This window comes from Oryx dammah, unplaced genomic scaffold, assembly GCF_014754425.2.
Source record: "Oryx dammah isolate SB20612 unplaced genomic scaffold, SCBI_Odam_1.1 HiC_scaffold_5, whole genome shotgun sequence".
Taxonomy (NCBI): domain Eukaryota; kingdom Metazoa; phylum Chordata; class Mammalia; order Artiodactyla; family Bovidae; genus Oryx; species Oryx dammah.
This window is the reverse complement of record NW_024070189.1, coordinates 16,185,655-16,207,402: the sequence shown is the minus strand read 5'-3', so window position 1 is coordinate 16,207,402 and position 21,748 is coordinate 16,185,655. Positions and strand designations below refer to the sequence as shown.

Sequence of the window (21,748 nt, the reverse complement as noted above, 5' to 3'; positions counted from 1 at the left end):
AACAAAGAAATGTTCCTAGGGACAACTGAGTCAAATCAGGTGAGAATAATTAACATAAGTAAATCAAAAGCTAAAATCTCTTATCTCGTGGCCGTTCATCATCATCAACTCATCTCTAAGAATCTTACAAAGTTCCATTTTGTAAGAAATGCTGTCCTGTGAAAAAATGGCTAAGAACAGGAGAAGAGTTGAACCTCAGGGCAACACTCAGTGTTACACAGATTCACGACTCCTGGCAAGGCCACACGCCCTGACTCATAACCGCTGTGTGCAATTAACCTTTTACATGTAAAGCTAACTACAGGTTTGGTATTTTACAAAGTCAGTTTTACCAATAAGCTGCATGGTATTATTTTTCAGATTGGGATACTGATACAAACAAAAGGCCAGTAATTTCCCCAGGTGTAAATAGAAAGATTGGGCAGTTACAGGGACTAATTCCTTATTTTCTGATTCAATCTCTAGAGTTCAATTATAAATCTAATGACTCTCAAAATGGTCCTGGATTTTATCACAAAATTTCTGCTTCTTGAGCCAATCCAACCAGCTAACCAATAGGTTTAAGTATCTCAGTGCCAATTCTCTTTTATTTTTTAGATGGCTGGGTGAAGGTAGATTCAATAAAACTGAAAACACTAGAAACGTTTTTTAAAAAGTGAATTTAACAGACATACTATCAATATTAACATTGTTACCTTCGCTAACTGTGAGACACATTAGAGAAGAAAGATTGGGGAATGTTAAAGATAGGAGGTGAAGCAAATTCTAGAAAAATAAAATTTAGTTTTTGCTCTTTGATCTTAACTTCAGCTGAGAAACATATGAATTTGTTTTTGAAAGTGTCATTATCTAATATTATAGTACAATTCAAACTCTTTCTTAGCAACTCAACCTCTTTGAAGCCCAATAAAAGGTGTAAGTACATTAAAATATGACTCTCTGAGAGTTGCAGAATCTTTTGTGTTTTTAGAAGTTTCACATTCTCAACCCATTTTTTGTTTTTATCTTCTGTTGCAGTGATTTTTTTAAGGCAATTACATGGCTATTATAAAAAAATCATGGAATGGCTAGATATTATGGTACCTACATATTATAAAACACATGTATGTTTATAGATGGGTTTTCCCCAAATGTTAGGTTATGAAATAATTCAGTAAAATTTCAAAAATAAACTACCAAGAAAAATAAATTCACTAAAGATCAACTAAGGCTAATTCATATGTTTCTTAAAATTTTCGACTTTTTAGCTTTAGCCAATCTGTAGGTCTAGGTTATCTAAGAGAGTGTGTAACGCAAATTAACTCACTTTTATTCCACAAATTCGCCAGTGAAGAAAGTTGTGGATTGAACTCTGCTAGAAAAAGAGCCAGAAAGAACTCAAACACACAATCAGACCAAAATACCATATATAGGACACACATGTGTGTCCTGCATTCAAAACAGAATGATAGTTGTGTCATGCAAGTCAGAAGCATGCCCCCAGGAAGACTTTGGTTTCTCACACACGCAACACTGACAATTAAAACACACACACACACATACACATATATATATGTGTGTGTGTGTATATATATATATACACACACGAACATATACACATACATACATATATGTATCTGTTCACAACTGGGATTTTTTACAAAAGAATCATGACTCAATGGAGAAGATTTTAACATAAGTAACCATGAAATACTTTTGTTATGACTCACGTATATTTCTTAATTAGCTATAATTAGATATTGCATGTTTGACAGGCTTTAGTAAATACAGTAGGCTGATAAGGTTTTCAACTTGTTCTTCATTTTTACTGAGTTCCAGAAGGAGAACTGTTCTCACAAGGAGAAATTTCTCCTGTTCACACAAGGAGAAATCATCGCAACCATGTGATTCAGGAAACGTAATGTCAGGATTAATAGTGTATTAAACACGGGCATGATAATTGATTTAGAACTCTGAGCACTTTGTGATGCTAAGTCCTCTTTCCAGTTACTCATTTCTTCCCACTTTTGATAGGATTTCTTAATATTAATGTTCTATTTCCTATCTGATGGTTAGGATTTATTTGTCAATGGCTCTTGAAACTCATACTATCCATTCTCCATGTGAATCCATATAAAATATGTAGGTAAGTTTTATAAACACAGGCATAAGAATAAACTAAGGCTTAAGTTCCAAAAGATTAAAATAGATCATTTCTGAGCTAATAATCAAAGAGAACAGAACTCATAATTTTGCTGGGAGAAGGTCGATGCAAAATCATCCTCTATTCCTTCCCTATGCATCATTCTGAATATTAAATGGAATTATGAAGCATTTAGTAAACTGATTCTGGTTTGCTGCATTTTGCATTTGAATTTCTCTAAATAAGATCTATTGTTAGGTAATTTGTGAAAGTTCAGCATGTCATTTTCATTGCAGCAATACATTATATATTTCAGGCATATTAAATATTTAATTTGAAGGTACACTGGATAATTGAGTTGCTTTTAACCAAGAAATTTCTAATGTATTCCAGGTAAATATATTTAGCCAATGCTAGGCATGTTACCAAATGAAGAAAATACAGTGATGTGCTTCTAATTCACTGTCATCATTAGAAATCTCAAGACGAGCAGTAGACTGATTTTAATCAGATTATCATTAATATAAAATTTAAGAGTTCCAAAGAAACATTAAATCATTATTTCCAATATTGTTTGTGACAACCTCAGGGATTTGAATATTGAAGGAGGAAACTTAAAATACTTTCCCTTGAACCTTTGAGGCATTCTATCAAATCCTCCTTGAGATTCATCTACAGCCTACTGAAAATCAACCAGGTACAGAGAGCTGGACTAGGTTCTAAGAGGACTCATCATAAGAAAGGTAAGCAGAAACAGTAATTTTAAATATCTGTTAATACTTATAAATTATTATTTCTTAAACCAGGAGGGACAGGCTATAGGATGGAGGCAAGGTAAAGTACAGTATGTAGAAGTATATTTTAGGTAGGAAAAGGCATGCTGGAGAAAGCCTGGACTTGAGAGGAGGTGAGCTGTGTAGGAGTTTATATTTTGCTGGGACAAAGGTTACAAGTGAGGGAATGTATGTTCCCTTGTTGGAGACGATTAAAGCCTTCATCAGGAGTTTCCATTTCCATGTTAGAGAAATAGCCAGGGGTCACTGAACACTTAGAAGAAGAAGAAAGAAGGAGTTATACAACTTAGCATAATGCATATAGGTGGCCAATAAGTGGTTTTATTCAACAGATGCCTACAAATGACATTTATTCAGAGGTTCAAAATCTCCCAACTAGGGTTGCTTACCAGTTTTAGAGACAGTAATTAATAAACAGCTCTAGAACTGCTATATAGACCAAAATAAACAAAAGGGGGGAAGTACTAATTCATGTGTCTTTGGCAGAAATTTTCATCATGTAAAGCATATGCACAGAAGCTGCAAGCCCAGTCTAGGAATCAGACTAGCCAGGATATTGGAGATCCTAATACAATTTCCTATAGGGGACCTTTCATGCTTCCTCCCCTGCCCCTAACCCAGCTGCTTCTCAATAACCAACTCCAAGCTCCCAGCTATTGGTCCATCCACAAGGAGGACCAGGTCCTCCAGGTCACCCTTCTCTCTGCTTCTCGGCTATTGCTGAGGTCAAGAGGAGCTTTATCAGCCAGAGGCCGTCTCTGGAACAGGCTGCAACCACTGTGCCTTTTCTGAGGCACTGGGTGCTGATAAGCCACTTGCTTCTCTGGTGCAGCAGACAGGGCATCCAAAATGGGAAGGGAAAAGACACTGGTTTTCAGTTGCTGCAGCAGAAACAATCTAGTGCTATTTGGAGGTCTAAAGTAAGGCAACAAATGAAAAATACTTGGCAGTAAAAGATTTCTTCCAAAAAACTAAGTTAGCCAAAGAGATCTGAATCAAGAAAATGGCATGAAGATTTCAGGAAGAATTCTTCATGTTAAGGGCGAATGTGGCTGGACAGATACAATAAGCAGAAAGGAAAATGAAGAAAAGATACTTAACAATACCAGGTTTCTGATATGTTAACAGTTTTGTATGCCCTACCTGTTTCCTTTCCTATTCATGTTTGATAAACCACTGATGATAAGTAACCAGGCACTGTCATATTCTAAAATGATTTTTCCTAATCAGAAAGAAATGGTGCCTAAATATGTTTGAGCAGCAGTGGAGATGGAAGGATTTTTGCAAGAATTGTTGAAGAAAGACTAATTTCTGGAACTACTCTACCTGTGCTATATTTCTGAGTAATTTAGAACAATTCAGCTCCTTCATCATAAAGTCTCTTGATGCCAATTTGACCCCTTAAATCCTCAGTCTGATGTTAGAGTATTTACTAAATATTCTTTTAATGTAGAAAATGAGCAGACCCTTCATTATGAAGTCACCCGAATAACTAAAACAGTTGTATATATTTGGATCCTCAGTAATACTGCAAGTTTGGATGTTCTGGGGACACCTAAGATCTCAGGCATTCGGGTATTTTCATTTATGAAGTGTTGTCTTTCATTAAAGTAACAAAGCATTACCAAACAAGAATATTCTGTCACCAAGTTTTGTTGATTTCACCTCCGATAGATAAACTTTTTCATTTCCTTCTATCTCTTTGTAGGACAACTCTAATCCAAATCTCCATCATTTCCCACCAGAATTTTAAAAACCGCTTCCTAGTTGGTCTCCAAACATCCATTCTTACTCTTTTGTCTCTTTTCTACAGTGTAGCTACACAACAAAAGGCAAATACAGTTATGCCACTTCCCATTTACAGACTTTTCAATGGCTCCCTGTTGCTCTTTGGGGAAAGACCACGAATTTTAACGTGGCCAACAGTCCTAATGCAGTCTGGGTGCCTCCCTTTCACTGTCATCATTCACTAGGCTCTCCCACAGTCTGCTTCCACCCTTCTCTAAGCTCCAATAATCTTTCAGTTCTTGGAGTGCAGCTTGGTTTCCCTAGCTATAGAGCCTTTGCCTGTGCTATTTCTTCTGCTTCAAATACCTCCTCTGTTTCTGTTTGTTTCTTTGTTTTTTGCTTTTATCAACTCCTATTCACACTTCAGACCTCGTGTCTCATTTGACTTCTTTAGAGAATGCTGTTCCCATGACTAGAACAAATTCACCACTATTTTCTCTACAGAAGCACATCACTTCTCTTTCATGGCACTTAAAACTGCTGTCATTTTACATTTCTTTCTGGGATCATTTGATTTCTGAGCTCTCCACTGCATTTCAGATCTACTGAATCCTAAAGGTCTAGCGTGTTGTTGCTGTTTTAGTTGCTAAGTTGTGCCTGACTCTTTAGCAACCCCATGGGCTGTAGTCTGCCAGGCTTCTCTGTCCATGGGATTTCCCAGGCAAGAACACTGGAGGGGGTTGCCATTTCCTTTTCCAGGAGATCTTTCCAATCCAGGGATCGAACCTGTGTCTCCTGCATTGGCAGGCAGAGTCTTTACCACTGACCCAGCAGGGAAGCTCAAGGGTCTAGCATAGGATTTAGCTCATAGTAGGTTCCTGATGAATACCAGGTTAATTTGAATAAAGGAATAAACTAATACTTATACTTTATTCCTGTGTATGGACTAGCCAGATAAACTCCTTGGTTTATACTAGGTGAAATGTTATATTCTGAATTAAATGATGAACTTTTATTTCTAAATGTTCTCTGTGAAAAAACATCACCTACATTTTCATTTGCCCACACGAGGCTATGCCTATGAAGATACATACATTCTTTCACCATGCTAAGTTCTCAATGTAGCTATTATTAGATAGCAATTGTTCAAAAAGAAAATTTTCTTCCTCACTGAATAAAGTATAGAGACTTAAATCATACTTAACAAATATTATATATGAATAGGTGTGCTCATTGTTTAATTTTTAGAAAGGATAGAGAAAAGCACACTGCAAAGGTGAGTTTCTCAATGAGTTTAAAACACTTCCTCATCTGAAACTGTAACTCACTATATTTACTTACAATCTAGGGGAAAATGCCACTAATATTTATTAATACCTTTCCAGCAGAAAACATATACCAACTTTAATCATGCAATATTTTAAGACAGCAACACACATATTGCTGAAAAAGTGTTTAAATTTGCCTAAAAATTATTAAATATGTCTACTCTTAAAATGTGTTGCAATCAGAATTAATGAGAATAGCTCTTAGTACATGAAAGTACCCTGAGTCTAATAAATAATCTTTGGTAAATTGCAGCAGAAAGTGTACTGGCAAGCATATTGATGCAGGTCAAACCTGCATATATAGAGATTTTTTTTTTAACCGTCACTTCAACAGTGCTGGAGTTTCTGTATCTCTTGTCAGTTTCTCATAGTAGCATGGGGTGCAAGGAAGTACAGACAGCCAAGGCTAGAAAATTGGTACTGCCAATATTGGAAGCCCACCAAGAAGATGAAAAGTACTCACTTATCATTCATCAAACAAATACCAGAAAGCAGCATTTCTATTGTAATTTCACCTCATTTTCCTTGTTATGGTACATTTGACAGTACAATCAAAACAGTAGGGTCTGGATATCTCTAGGTGGAATTCAAAATATTCAATTCACCAGTAAATATAATCCCTGAGTGAATACTACTGTTCGCTACAATATAACATGTCTGAAACTGGAAAATAAAATTATGGTAAAAGATGCAAATGTGTCTCTTATTTACAGTAAGAGGTCCTGACCTAGAGAACAGAATAAGAAATTTGAATTCAAAAGACACGATACACCTAGACTGCTGATACACAAGATACCCATAGAAACAAAGAAAAGGCCAGATTTTCTTATGCTGCTTCTCTTTAATATTACCTCTGTGTTCAGAGAAGGCTCACAACATTCAAACAAGTGGGAGCAAGAAAGCTACAACCAGACTCTGCGGGAACTTACCACGTGTTCTCCTTCTTTAGGGGTAAGGACGACTGAGAGCAAAATGATTCCAAGATCATGGTCAGGATAATGGGGATCTTTCAGTGTTAAGGTCACATCCGTTGGCCTATGATATAAAATAGTAAGATATTGAGCATGCAGGAAACCAGCAGCAAAAGGCAATCTACTGAATGAGAAAAGATAGCTGTAAATGGTGATACCCAATAAGGGTTTAATACCCAAAATGTGTAAAGAACTCATATAATTGAATATCAAAAAACCCCAAGCAATTGGATTTAAAAATGGGCAGAGGACCTAAATAGACATGTCTGCAAGAAGGGACATGCACATGGCCAACAGACACATAAAACAATGCTCAAAAATCACTAATTATTAGGGAAATACAAATCAAAATACAATGAGATATCACCTCACACCTGTCAGAATGGCAATTACCAAAGAGGCAACAAACAACTGTTGGTGAGATTGTCGAGAAAAAGAAACACTTGTACATTGTTAGTGGAAATGTAAATTGGCGAGGCCACTATGGAAAATGGTATGGAGATTCCACAAATAATTAAAAACAGAACTACCAGATGATCAAACAGTTCCACTCCTGCCTGGGTATCTATCCAAAGAAAACAAAACTGCTAATTGGAAGAGATACATGTACCCCTATGTTTATTGCAACGTTGTTTACAATAGCCAAGGTATGGAAGCAACCAAAGGCTCCACCAACAGATGAATGGGTAAATAAGATGTGGGTTGCCATTTCCTTCTCCAATGCATGAAATTGAAAAGTGAAAGGGAAGCCACTCAGTCGGTCCGACTCTTAGCAACCCTAAGGACTGCAGTCTACCAGGCTCCTCCCATGGGATTTTCCAGGCAAGAGTACTGGAGTGGGTTGCCATTGCCTTCTCTAAGATGCGGTATGCACACACAAAGGAATGCTACTCAGCCATAACAATAATGAAATTTTGCCATTTGCAACAGTATGGATGGACTCGGAGGGCATTATGCTAAGTGAAATAAGTCACACAAAGACAAATACTACATGATTTCAGTTACATGCTGAATCTAAAACAGAGCAAAACAAACGAACAAACAAAACAAAACAGAAGCAGATTCACAGATACACAGAACAAACGGTTGCTGGAAGGGAGGGAGCAGGGGAACAGATCAAATAGACGAAGGGGATTAAGGTGCATAAACTTTCAGTCATTAAATAAATACAGGGGATGTAATGTACAGCATAGAAAATATACTCAGCAATGTTGTAATAACCTGGTATGATGAAAGATGGTTACTATGTTTATTGGAATCATTTTGTAATGCCTATAAATGTCAAACCACAATGTTGTATACCTGAAACCTATATTGTATGTCAACTATGCTTCAATTAAAAAAATATATATATAATATTTAAAAGGTTATAAACAGTCATTAAATGACTAAGCCAAAGTATATCTTATATCAACAATTTATTATTTTTAAGAAGAAAAGTAATTTTGCCTTCCTTTAATTTCCTGGTATAGTTTTTGTTGTTATTAAAATACCATCCACATATTAAGTTATCCAATAAAATCATGGGCCAAATAGATAACTGGATTCACACACCTAAGTTTCAGTCCTTCATGGGGTTCTAAAAGGTCATGGAGTTATTGGAAAGGCCAAGAAAGCGCAAGAAGGAAGTACTGAGAAACCTGTAAGGTACATCTCTATGAGCTCTTAAACACACAGAAAGCAATAGTAGCTATTTTCTACAAATTTGAGTCCAACAACTAAATGAGGGCAATTTATTGACCTCTACCTTCCTTTTAGTTCATCAGAATTTTTTTTTAAACCAGGAGTATGATTTTTTTTTAATTTATTTTTAATTGAAGGATAACTGCTTTACAAGTTGTGTTGGTTTCTGCTGTACAACAACGTGAATCAGCTCTAAGTATATGTATATTCCCTCCCTTTTGAGCCTTTGTCCAACCCCACCCACCCCACTCTTCTAGGTAGGGTATAATTAAAGTAAGCAGATGAGTGGGAGAGGAGGAAAATACATAGTTTGCCCAATATACATTATAAACATACTTTATTTTATTTTATTTTTTTGATTAATTAATTAATTTATTTATTTATTTTTAATTTTTACTTTACAATTCTGTATTGGTTTTGGCATAGATTGACATGAATCCACCACAGGTGTACATGCATTCCAAAATAATGAATAGTGGTGGTTTAGTTGATAAGATGTGTCTGACCCTTGTGACCCCATGGACTGTAGCCCGCCAGGCTCCTCTGTCCATGGGATTCTCCAGGCAAGAATAATGGAGTGGGTTGCCACTTCCTTCTCCAGGAGATCTTCCCGACCCAGGGATCAAACCCAGGTCTCCTGCACTGCAGGCAGATTGTTTACTGACTGAACTACTAATATTTAAAACAATGCTTCTATTTTTGTCTATTTAAACCTATGCCTAAATACTGTTTAGGTTCAGAAATTCAAGGAAACCACTTAAAAGAGGTGATCAATACTCAGAAGGCTTCAGAATTAGAAAAGTATCTCTGAGGAAGAGATTATGAATTACTAAATATTACCCATAATAACTTTTGGAAAATAATGCAAAATATACCTTCAACTGACAATGTATAGGTAATATCTTGTTTCCATATTTTAATTAATACTGGAAAAAAGGGTTCATGTCCTCTATAAACCTAAGTGACTGTAGAACATTTAGTATCAAACCTGAATCTTGAAATGCTGGCAAATTAGGAATGTTCCTTTGGTTGTCCAATCATTTATTCGTTTAACTCACAAAATAGGAAATGAACACTGTACTAGGTTCTGGGTAAATATCAGAGGTCAAGACCAAATATAAGACACTTGTCTTCACGGAGCTTAAGTTCTAGTGAATGAAACAGCCAGATTCTAGTCTTGGGGAAAGGGCTTGATGGGAAAGGCGGTCCAAATAAAAACTTCCAATCCTGGCTGCACTTCAGAATCAACTAGGAAGCTTTTAAAAAGAGCATGATTCTGAACTCTACCCATGATGACTCTGGTTCTGTAGATCCAGCCTGGAGTCTGGAAATCTATATATTTACAAATGTGCCCAAGCAATTTGGGGGAACCACAGCTACTTTCCAATGCTAAGATTTTACAATCCTAGGCTACTCTTTCAAGTGATTCTTAATTCACTGATTCAAGGAATGATGCTGTGAGAAATTTGGATGGTTTTTTGATGTTAGAGGTTTTAACTGAAGCATAAGGACCAAGCAAACTGTTAAAATACATATATTATAAGAGCTGTGATGCAAATTGTTCCAATATTAATTTTAGTTATAACTAATCATGGTTTGAGAGTAACAACTTGATCCTTTTAACAAATGCACATTCGTCACTATATTATATATGTGTATAATACATATTTGTACATACACACATATTATATACACATATGTATACACACATATCTTCACATGGGGTTACAATTTTATTTGGATCATTTTCCTATAATAATGATTACATTAAAAAATTAACAGCAAAACCTTAATTACATTTCTATAATGATTACATGATAAAGATTTAAGAATATTTGCAATTGCTTTACAATGATTTTCGTTTTCTTCAAAAGCAATACCTTAATGCATTATACAGCAGCCTAAGTATTTATATGACTGCTATTGCTATCCATCTGTCTATACCCCAAAGCTGCTGATTTCTATACACAGAATGCAATGACATACATGAATATGTGATTTTTTTAAAGTGGTAACTTAATGTTTAATTTGTTGGGAGGGGAGGGAATAGTCCACTAAATTCATAAAATAAGGAATGTGGCAAAGTAAACATCAAATGCTTATGCATAATCTTTGAATTTTTTTAACCATCCCCATTTATTTCTAGTTAAAATATTTTTCAGCAATAATTTATATTTAACAGCAAAAAAGAGAAGATTTTGCTTTATGTTAGTAATTTGCAGATCCTTATTCAGGGTCTAGGGAGAAAATAACTGGCCTTTGGAGAGGAGTAGCACAGCCCATTCTAGCTGGAGGTGTTTCATGATAATTGACCACATACAACACCTTCAAGGACAGGCATGGAGGGGCGGGGAGCGAGCCACCACTCTGAGTAAATTGAGTAATGGCCTGCGCTAGATTCTGGGGTAGAATGAAGGACATATAGGAAGTAAGGAAAAGGCTGCTCTTTTGTCCAGCGTGAGGCACAAGTGACATTGGAAGACCAATTAGCTGCCATCATGCTCAGACTGTAACACATAAGGGTCCTACTATTTATTTCATTTACATGTAAAGTGTAAAGTAGTGATCTGGCCCACTGCTCTGCTTTCCTGCTTTCCACTATTCCTCCTATATGATATATAATACGATCATCTAAAACATCTCTAAAACTACCAAAGATGAGTTCACAGCTTCCTTTGCAACCCATTTCAACACTACTTTAGACCTTTGAAAATCTACTTTTTCTTCTGTGGTGGTGTTTTAGTCTCTAGGTTGTGTCTGAGTCTTACGACCCCATGGACTGTAGCCACCAGGGTCCTCTGTCCGTGGGATTCTCCAGGCAAGATACTGGAGTGGGTTGCCATGTCCTTCTCCAGGGGATCTTCCCGACCCAGGGATCAAACCCAGGTCTCCTGCACTGCAGGCAGATGTTTTACCGACGGAGCTAGGACCCGTGGTATATTAATCAGTACCAATCAATATCAAATGGTAGCTTCATTCTTAAATTAATGATTATGATTAACATGTATAATCTTCTTCATGCCTCACTACAACCCCACCAGCAATGTGAGACTGAAGAATGTGTCAGTCTGGATTCCTGGTTCTTGGCACATTCTGGAAAACAAAGTAGGTGTCTTAAGAATTTTTTTGCTGAATAGTTGTTGTCAATGAGATAGTGCGGGAAGATGCTATATTTCCACTGAGTAAGTGAGAAAGATATACTTGACTGGCTCGTATGAAGACTCACAACCATGATTGACAGAACAGCAACAAGAACCCAGATCTGTTGACATTTTCTGTTGCAAAGGTCTCGCTTCACAACAAGGTACAGTGATTACAACAGTGCAAAAGTTACCTGTTTAACTCCAATTGTGTGAGATCCAGAAAGGCTGAGCCCATAAAGTCATCCTGCAGTCCAAAGTCATAGTCAAACACCTATGGAACCAAAGACACAGACATTATTATGAACAATTCTAATACAAACCTTAAATTAAAACACCTTCATTATAAAATAGTTTTTCTATGTCACCAAAGTCAATACAATTTCCTCAGATTTATTTCTAAAATTTTGTTTTTATGTTTTGAAATGCTAAGGTCTCACAAAACATTAAAAGGGAATTCCATTTAATTTTGTAACTAAATTACTGATTTAAAATAAAATAGAATTTTACAGAAGATGAATAACAAAATCAAATAAAATATAGTAAATCGGCAAAAATGTGGGAACCACAGGCTAAGAATATTTACCCCTCATTATAGAAGGTGTATTAGTATTACTGAAAGGTAAACTGAGTTGGTATAAATTCAACAAATATGTCTTTCATAATGGGCTGTAGGTGATGAAGACAAGACTCCAATTTCTGTATTTTTTTCAGGTCATTGAAGACATATTCTCTGACACTCTAGGACAATGTTGTTTTAAACATATACAGTAAGTAAACACTAAGATATTATGACTATAGCACTTTATAAATTTATACTATGCTTAAATTGTTTTTATTGATACAAGCAATTATTCAGGGATAATATTAATGTATCTAATAACAATAAATAGAAAAAGAAAAGGTTGTATTTATTCTGTCAAAATCATGTGTCTCTTTTGTACCTTTCATGGTTCACGTTCATACTATGATGAACAAGACAAGCAATATGCTTAACCTTCTGGATCCTACGTTTCACAGCTGGGAGTGTCAATAAAAACCTGAACAGATATGTCGAGTTCTGCCAGGAGCACCATGGAGACAAAAGCATAAGGGAGTGTGTTGGGAGCTGATACTTTATATGGGAGTCCAGGAAGGCCTCTCGGAGGAAGTGTGTTTGTGTAGAGCCTGCAATGATGAGAAGGATTAAGCAACTAGAATGGGAAGTGATTAGCGTGTTCAAGAATCAGCCAGTAGCCAGCAGGGCTGAAGCAAATTGAGAAAGATGGAGACCGGAGGGAAGATGGGCAGAGAACGCAGAGCGAGATCAGACAGGGCCATTTTCAAAGAACTCTAAATAAATGAGAGCTGGCTGATTTCCATCCATTTAAACATTTTCTTGGGCTTCCCTGGTGGCTCAGATGGTAAAGAATCTGCCTGCAATGCAGGAGACCCAGGTTTGATCCCTGAAGAAGGAAAGGCAGCCCACTCCAGTATCCTTGCCTGGAGAATCCCATGGACAGAGGAGCCTGGTGGGCTACAGTTCACGGGGTTGCAGAGTTGGGCATGACTGAGCAACTAACACACACAAACATTTTCTTACTCACGAAATTCCTCAGCCAGCATTGATTAAATACTTATTATGTGCCAGACAATGTGCTAGGCACTCAGTAAACTGTGGTGAATTGTCAATGCTTATAGTTTAGTGAAAGAGACAGATGATATTCAAGGAAGTGCCCAGGTGTTACAATCACTAATTTTAATAACTGTTGTAAAGACAAGAACAGGGTACAAAATAGAAAAAAAAGTACATTGGAGATCAGGGAAAGCTTTGAAGACTGAAAAAATGCTGGTAGATGAAGTTTAGAGCTGTGTGCCTGACCTTTTCAAGTGGAAAATCACTGTATTGCACACTGTAAATAGGCATGAACAGGTAAGTCTGCTCTTAAAAGGATGAGCCAGACCATTGCACTCTCCAGGCTGTGAGAATCCACTGGTCAGCGCTGTTCTGCCCAATTCCTGACACACTAGCTAGAAAGCTCTAAGCAGAGGGAATAGTATATACAGAAATCCTCCATCAGTTACTTTTTTTTTCCCCTCTAGTAAGATATGTATACCGCAATTCAAACAAACTTAATGTGTAGAAAATTGATATTTAAACAAAAAATACATACTTTGCATTACAAAGGGATTCTTAAATTGGATGAGTCACAAGGGATTTATTTAAGTTATAAGCTCCTCTAATGCCTTTTAAATTATTCAATTTATAGTCATTTGATTTACATACAACCTTTCAGAAGTACACTTGTTGTAGAAAGCGCAGCACTCCTGCAATAAATATTCTCCTTGATCAATTACACTTCTGAGCTTTAGTCATCCGCTCAGTGGCATATCTTATGCAACTGACACCTTGGTATGTGCAAACGGCTGCAGTAGTTTATTTTACAACATAAAATTTACACCAAAATTAGAGAAATCTCTCTTGTGCAATCTCTTCTAATTGTATCAGCCTAAGGATTAAAATCTTGGGGAGACTACAGCAACCTATAACCCATGACAACACCTGGGGTACATCTACACATACAATGTGGAAAGCTGCGAATCCAGTGACTTGATCAGTATAGACAGCTCAGATGGGTGATTCAACATTCAAACTCTGTTTAGTCTCATGGGGAGGGTCTTTTCTACCATCCTAATGCTAGATGTTTACATTAGTTCTCAATTCCTATTAATCAGCAAAGGCATTAACATGGGGAAGAATGCAAACACCAGAATCCATTCGTTAATGAAACTGTTAGCAATGAAATTTGCAGCCAAGCTCTATAAAGTACTTGTCAATTTATATGTCAGTTTATTGCTCTAGGTGAAATGTCAGAAAATACAGAGCATAGAAGAGAGATGAAATAGGAAAATTACTCCCAATGCAATAAGCACAGTTAATGACGATTAATGTTTATCCAACATTTACCATATATAAGGCACTGCCTTAAACACATCATATAGATTTTTATTAATAAATTTCACTCTTTACAACTCAGTGTAAAAAGCATTGCTTCCATTTGTCAGATAAGGAATCCAAAGCTTCAAATATTTATTTTAATTTCCCCCAAATGCCAGGACTAGGAAGAAGTTGGAGTCACCTCTTGTAACGGATTTCAGACACAGAACATCTTTAAATTGAACAAATATAATTTGGGCACCCACTCTGGGTAAAGCACTGGGAATTCAAATGTGAACAATTTATAAGGGACCCTTGCTTTCACAGATCCTCTGCTCCACGAGTTGGAAACATTAGGTAATATTGAGTAGAAGCTGATTGGGACTGAGTAACACCTCTCTTCATTCTCAAGTGAGTTCAGAACAAGAAATGCTTTATTCTGATCAATGAGTTTATTTATCATCTTGATTCAATTGTTTTCTATGGAAACTGGATTAGGCAATGCATCAGTTAAAATGTTTTTGGGTACAAGTAACAGAAAACTCAACTCACACTGGCTTCAATAGGAATGGCAATTTATTAGCTTAAATGAATGAAATGTTCATAGGTAATCATTCCCTTGTAGCTCAGTCAGTAAAGAATTTGCCTGCAGTGCAGGAGACCCAGGTTCGATCCCTGGGTTGGGAAGATCCCCTGGAGAAGGAAATGGAAACCCACTCCAGTATCCTTGCCTGGAAAATCTCATGGACAGAGGAACCTGGTGGATTGCAGTTCATGGGGTCGCAAAGAGTTGGGCACGACTGAGCAACTAACACACGTACAATTATGACTTCAGCGGAGTTTATATTCGGGGTAGTTCAAATGATTCATCTATTGATTCATTCATTTACTTGGAAAACATTTGATGGGCACCTGCCATGTGCCAAATGCTGCTTAAGGCACTAGAAATACAGCAGTGAACAAAATAAAAGGAGGGATCCTTAATATATGATGGGCTGCAGACAGTAAAAAATGTGTTAGGCGGTGGTAAGTGCCATGGAGAAAAATATTGGCGGGGATGGGAGTAATGGGAACTGCTATTTTATGTAAGATGCTTAGGAGGACAGTGAGTGAAGCGAGAAGACATAATGGGAATAGGAAACGGGAAGGTACTCAGCTCACGTAGGTCCCCAGGTACCCGTGGCCCAAGATATAAGATGCTACCCATACAGGTATGTCTATGATGCATTTCACACCTAGGCAGTTTCAAAACAACCATTTCACTATAAAAGAATAATTAAACTTCAAGTCATAAAACTGACATTATAAGATAAATAAAACCTAACTGTGGCCATTGCAACTGGTTATCTCGAATGGAAAACAGAAGCTATGCTGCTTAATTGCTGGGAGGACTTAAGCAAACCCTTCATCTCTGGGAGCCTCATTTACCTATAAAATGGAGGTGAGAAGAGTCACTCACAGGGTTATTGAAAGGATTACATGAGACAATGTAGGTCTGGCAATTAGCACTGCTGCTGCTAAGTCACTTCAGTTGTGTCTGACTCTGTGTGACCCCATAGATGGCAGCCCACCAGGCTCCTCCGCCCATGGGATTTTCCAGGCAAGAGTATTGTGCTCTGTAAATGGTAGTATTATGATGAAGCTGTGACTGCAGATTCCATCTTTCTAAGACTCAATAACTTCACATGGTCTTTATCCATAAATTAAAAACAAGTACAAAATTCTGAAAGAGATAGGCGTACTAGAACACCTCACCTGCCTCTTGAGAAATCTGTATGCAGGTCAGGAAGCAACAGTTAGAACTGGACATGGAACAACAGACTGGTTCCAAATAGGAAAAGAAGTACGTCAAGGCTGTATATTGTCACCCTGCTTATTTAACTTATATGCAGAGTACATCACGAGAAACACTGGGCTGGAGGAAGCACAAGCTGGAATCAAGATTGCCGGGAGAAATATCAATAACCTCAGATATGCAGATGACACCACCTTTATGGCAGAAAGTGAAGAACTAAAGAGGCTCTTGATGAAAGTGAAAGAGGAGAGTGAAAAAGTTGGCCTAAAGCTCAACATTCAGAAAACGAAGATCATGGCATCCGGTCCCATCACTTCATGGCAGATAGATGGGGAAACAGTAGAAGCAATGGCTGACTCTATTTTTCTGGGCTCCAAAATCACTGCAGATGGTAACTGCAGCCATGAAATTAAAAGACGGTTACTCCTTGGAAGGAAAGTTATGACCAACCTAGATAGCATATTGAAAAGCAGAGATGTTACTTTGCCAACAAAGGTCCATCTAGTAAAGGCTATGGTTTTTCCTGTAATCATGTATGGATGTGAGAGTTGGACTATAAAGAAAGCTGAGTGCCAAATAATTGATGCTTTTGAACTGTGGTGTTGGAGAAGACTCTTGAGAGTCCCTTGGACTGCAAGGAGATCCAACCAGTCCATCCTAAGGGAGATCAGTCCTAGGTGTTCATTGGAAGGACTGATGTTAAAGCTGAAACTCCAATCCTTTGGCCATCTGACGCAAAGAGCTGACTCATTGGAAAAGACCCTGATGCTGGGAAAGATTGAGGGCAGAAGGAGAAGGAGATGACAGAGGCTGAGATGGTTGGATGGCATCATCGACTTGATGGACATGGGTTTGGGTGGACTCCGGGAGTTGGTGATGGACAGGGCGGCCTGGTGTGCTGCAGTTCATGGGGTTGCAAAGAGTCGGAAACGACTGAGAAACTGAACTGAACATCCATGTTTTGCTTTACTATTTATTTTTTGTCTAAAACAATTGAGATTCTTGATTCATGCACTTAGGAAATATTTTTGAACCATTCAAGACAAAGCATGTAAGATAATACAAACATCTAACTCTGAAATAATTTTGTTTGGGTCCTCTACTGTTTATGGTTGTGAAATATTTCCATTCCAACTATTTAGGTGTTTCCATTCAAATGTCTAGAAAAGTGTCTCCCTCCTCAAACATTACATCACAGAAACAGAATACATTTTGTTTCTATACAAAGAAATACATTTTTAGACCCTCTGCTCCATGAGTTGGAAACATTAGGTAATATTAGGTAGAAGCTGATTGGGACTGAGTAATACCCCTTTTCATTCTCAAGTGAGTTCAGAACTAGAAATGCCTTATTCTGATCGAGTTTATTTATCTATACATTTAAAATTTTAAATTCTATCGGTACAGTTTAAATTTATTTATCTATACATTTAAATATTCTGTACATAGCAATACATTTTCAGAAACAGAAGCCTGGACTCCAACTCAGAGGTCCTGAATCAGAACCTTTGGGGGAGAGACTTGGATCCCTAGATTCTTTAAAATTTTAGGGATAATTCTGATGTACAGTCAGGATTGAGGGTCACTGGTTTATGACATGACATTCTTTTAGGGCCCTTAAAACTTACTAAGAAATAATTTGGGACAAGACAGTTATATGGTCCTTAGCTTGATCCATGCTTTGAGCTGTGCTGTGCTCAGAGTGGTAAAAACAAAAACAACCCTTGCGTTATCTCTCCCAGCTTCTTTGCTCCCAACATGTCATTAACCAGGCCTTGTGGTCTCTAAGCAGTGTTACTGTATCTATTTTCAGCGTGTATATGTATATATTCTTGCTTTATCAAACTAAAATTTTTTGCCACCATTTTTTCTGTGTACTTCAGATTTTTGTTTGCTTTTGAGCCTATTATAATATTCATTTTGAAATACACATTCGACATCTGGATTTCTACATAAATGAATCCTTGTTCTCGAACACAAAGGAACAGCAGAGGGACTAAGCATTATTTAATGTAATGCCTGGCTGTTTTAAAGAGTGGCGCTCCACATGGTTCTGTCGTAGGGGAATATCCCATTAAACAAACAGGTCCTAGAAATTAATCCCTTTCTTCCATAACTTTTCTTTTAAGAGACATTAAACGAGATGCCAGCAATCTGGTGCTTTCCTTATTAACTCTGCTCTCCTTTCTTATCCATTTCCTTTATGGTTACAGATGCTCTAACTTATTTCTTCTAATCCTCCCTAGAAAAAAAACTTCCTTATATCCCACTTATCTTTTCCAAAATTTCTTTTTGATCCCTTATCCCAGCTATGTATTGTAAGGGTATTTTTCTCACGTAGACATTTCTTTCTCTCTAACATTTCTGACCATCGAGGTCTTCCCTTTGGTGAGGGAAGCGTTGGCCATGAATACGTGGGTCATCATATATTGATTCTAAAAGAGAGTAAACTAATTCTGTGCAATAGATTTCCTTTAACCAACGTCCACTTGAGACAGTTTCTTATGCAAATGCAGGTTTATTTCTTATGCAAATATAGGTCTGTTTGCCCCATAATGACTTCTAGATATTTATTAACTCTATACTTGGAGATTCTCTTGTCATCGACTTTATACACTGCCCTGCTATAATTTTAATAGCATCTTGATTCTTTTTCCCTGTTTGTGGAAAAGAGAAATGACTGGAATCAACACAAGTGAAGATTTGAGGGGGAGAAGGAAGCGCAGAGATTGTTGAAGAAGGGCTCCTGTGAGATTTGGGGCTAGTGTGAGAAAAAGATGGGGCATGGGATGTGGTCAAAGTAGGAAAAGGTTTGGTCACTGGATGGATGGTCAGAACATAGGAGCCAAACAGAAAATAAGTATCCAGAGATATGAATTAAAGGGAAGTCAGTTATTTTTTCCTTATTTGAAAGTAAAATGAGGAATTACGGTTAACTCTTTCCATAAATTCTTCTTTCTCTTTTTTCAAAACTACATCAAATGAGAGGAAATACTCTTTTTTCATCTTTGATAATGCAATAGAGACAGGCGTTTTTCTCCCTCTATTATCTTTAACTTCCTCACCTTCCAAGTAAAGCATTTTGTTTGCAGCCAGGAATGGTAGACCCCTGATGTTAAAATAATTCTTAAACACAAAGACTGTGTTCTGTGCAAGATCTTATTCTTGCTCTATTACATGAAGACTTGTTTTTATATGTTCCCAAAGTGTGTTAAATTCATTAACTGTTCCAAGCGGCAGGAGATGAACTTCATAGTCCTCCTAAAAATGACTGGAAATAGAACTGTCTGGAAGAAAAGTGCTCCCATGAGCTCCTCCTGGTGAATATAGCTCATTCTATCTCATCACCAACAGATTAGAATTGAGTATAGCAGAATATATCTCTGGTGGAAAAACTTATCAGACAGAGAGACATGATTAAAAAAACATTAAATGAGAGTTTCTGCATCAGATTACATTAGTGAAAAACAAATAAATGGCTCACCTTTATATATAATGGTTCCCTAAGATGATCAACAAGAAGGCAAGCTTTCTCCTCCCACACAGGATTGAGGTTCTTGTGTATTATTTTACTTCTAAAAACTTCTTTTCTTCCAATTTTAAACTTCACATATGGATCACTTGTCCCTGTTAAAGAGACACAGATCAATCCATGTTAATTGTGCTTTTCTACAATACCAAGGCAATAGCTCATCTAAATACCACAAAGTAGTTAAAGGAATAAAATTTAAATAAAGCTTATCAAATGGGAAATAAAGATTAAGTGTGTTTTCCTAAATGTCCCCTTAAATATTGAAGTGACAGTAAAGATTAATAAATAATATTATTATTGTCATATTTTCTGATCTTAATATTGTAACCCTGTCCTGGTATGTAAAAACTCCATTGCATGCTTCTTATATAAATTTAATTTAAATCATAGCGATTAATCTGACGTTTCATCTGGTCAACTATAAAAAAGATGGTCTATGATTTCAGCTGACTTAACTAGTTTTAGACTTATAAATGCTGCTAAAAATTTACACTAGACTAATTGGCTTCCCTGGTAGCTCAGACAGTAAAGCGTCCGCCTACAGTGTGGGAGACCCGGGTTTGATCCCTGGGTCGGGAAGATCTCCTGGAGAAGGAAATGGCAACCCACTTCAGTACTCTTGCCTGGAAAATCCCATGGACTAAGGAGCCTGGTAGGCTACAGTCCATGGGGTCATAAAGAGTCCAACACAACTGAGTGACTTCACTTCACTTCAATGGGTTTAGGAAAAGGTGAGTCTTAAATTGGGCTTCAGTTTTATCCTTGGTCCCACATTCTCTCTTGTTCATAAGTTTCAATTTTAGAATATTAGGGAAGGATGGAGATCTCACAGGAAAGCCACAGGATGTAGGAGACAAATGATTATTAAATCATCCTGAAACTTCATATTATCCCTTAACACTTCCCAAGCTCCCTCTAAAGATAAAGGAACAGGTGTCACATAAGCTGCCCATGGGTATACAACAAGCAAGAGATGGAGTCAGGAGTACAACCAAGGTTGTCTCATTCTAACATCTGTGCTTTTTTTTGCTTCATCTGCAAGAGGGAAGGGCCTATATATATTTTCATGTGTATTTATACCATTTCTCATTTTGACTGATGAATGAGACCAATCTCATCTAATGAGTCTATGCTGTTATTAAGGATTCCTAAAAAAGGTAAATCAGGAACATCACCAAGGAGACCATTACAGTGACAGTCTTCATCCTCAGGAAATAATCCTTTACACAAAATCTGTCTCCCTTAGAATAAAATCTTGTTTCATTCTTTCTGTTTTGTCCAACCTGAAACTATAGTTGATAACTATGGTCTACATGATTTAAAGAAAAATATGAGTGGGCCTCAGAAAATTATAAACTACTATGCAAGTGTTAGGTATGACAGTTATGATATTGATATACTTAAACCACCTTGGATAAGGAAATGGCAACCCACTCCAGTATTCTTGCCTGAAAATCCCACAGAGGAGCCTGGTGGGTTAGTCCATGGGGTCACAAAGAGTCAGACATGACTTAAGCAACTAAATAACAACACACTTAAAACATTCCTCCTCAACACTCCACTCACCTCCATGACACATAAATATCTACGCTAAATATAAAGATTGCCTTATGGCATTTGGTTTTTCTTACATAATAATTTGGGGGCTCCCCCAAAACTCTCCACATCTCCCATACAAATACAAGGCCTTGTTTTTGTATGCCTACACCTGGGTTTAATAGAACAATGATCCCAATTT

General features: G+C 37.1%; 1 protein-coding gene across 6 annotated transcripts in view; it reads right to left on the bottom strand.

The window, feature by feature from the left end:
* MCTP1 (multiple C2 and transmembrane domain containing 1) overlaps nt 1-21,748 on the bottom strand; it is a 565,543-nt gene that overhangs the window by 238,039 nt on the left and 305,756 nt on the right. For 3 of the 6 annotated variants that reach the window (XM_040241502.1, XM_040241504.1, XM_040241505.1), the window contains exons 3-6: nt 19,963-20,105; nt 11,961-12,040; nt 6,905-7,007; nt 6,605-6,613 (exon numbers count right to left, since the gene is read on the bottom strand). In XM_040241502.1, the coding sequence (XP_040097436.1) occupies nt 6,605-6,613; nt 6,905-7,007; nt 11,961-12,040; nt 19,963-20,105 (335 nt within the window). Of the gene's footprint in view, nt 1-6,604; nt 6,614-6,901; nt 7,008-11,960; nt 12,041-19,962; nt 20,106-21,748 lie in introns of all 6 variants that reach the window. The other 3 variants (XM_040241508.1, XM_040241506.1, XM_040241507.1) reach the window with 1 other exon arrangement.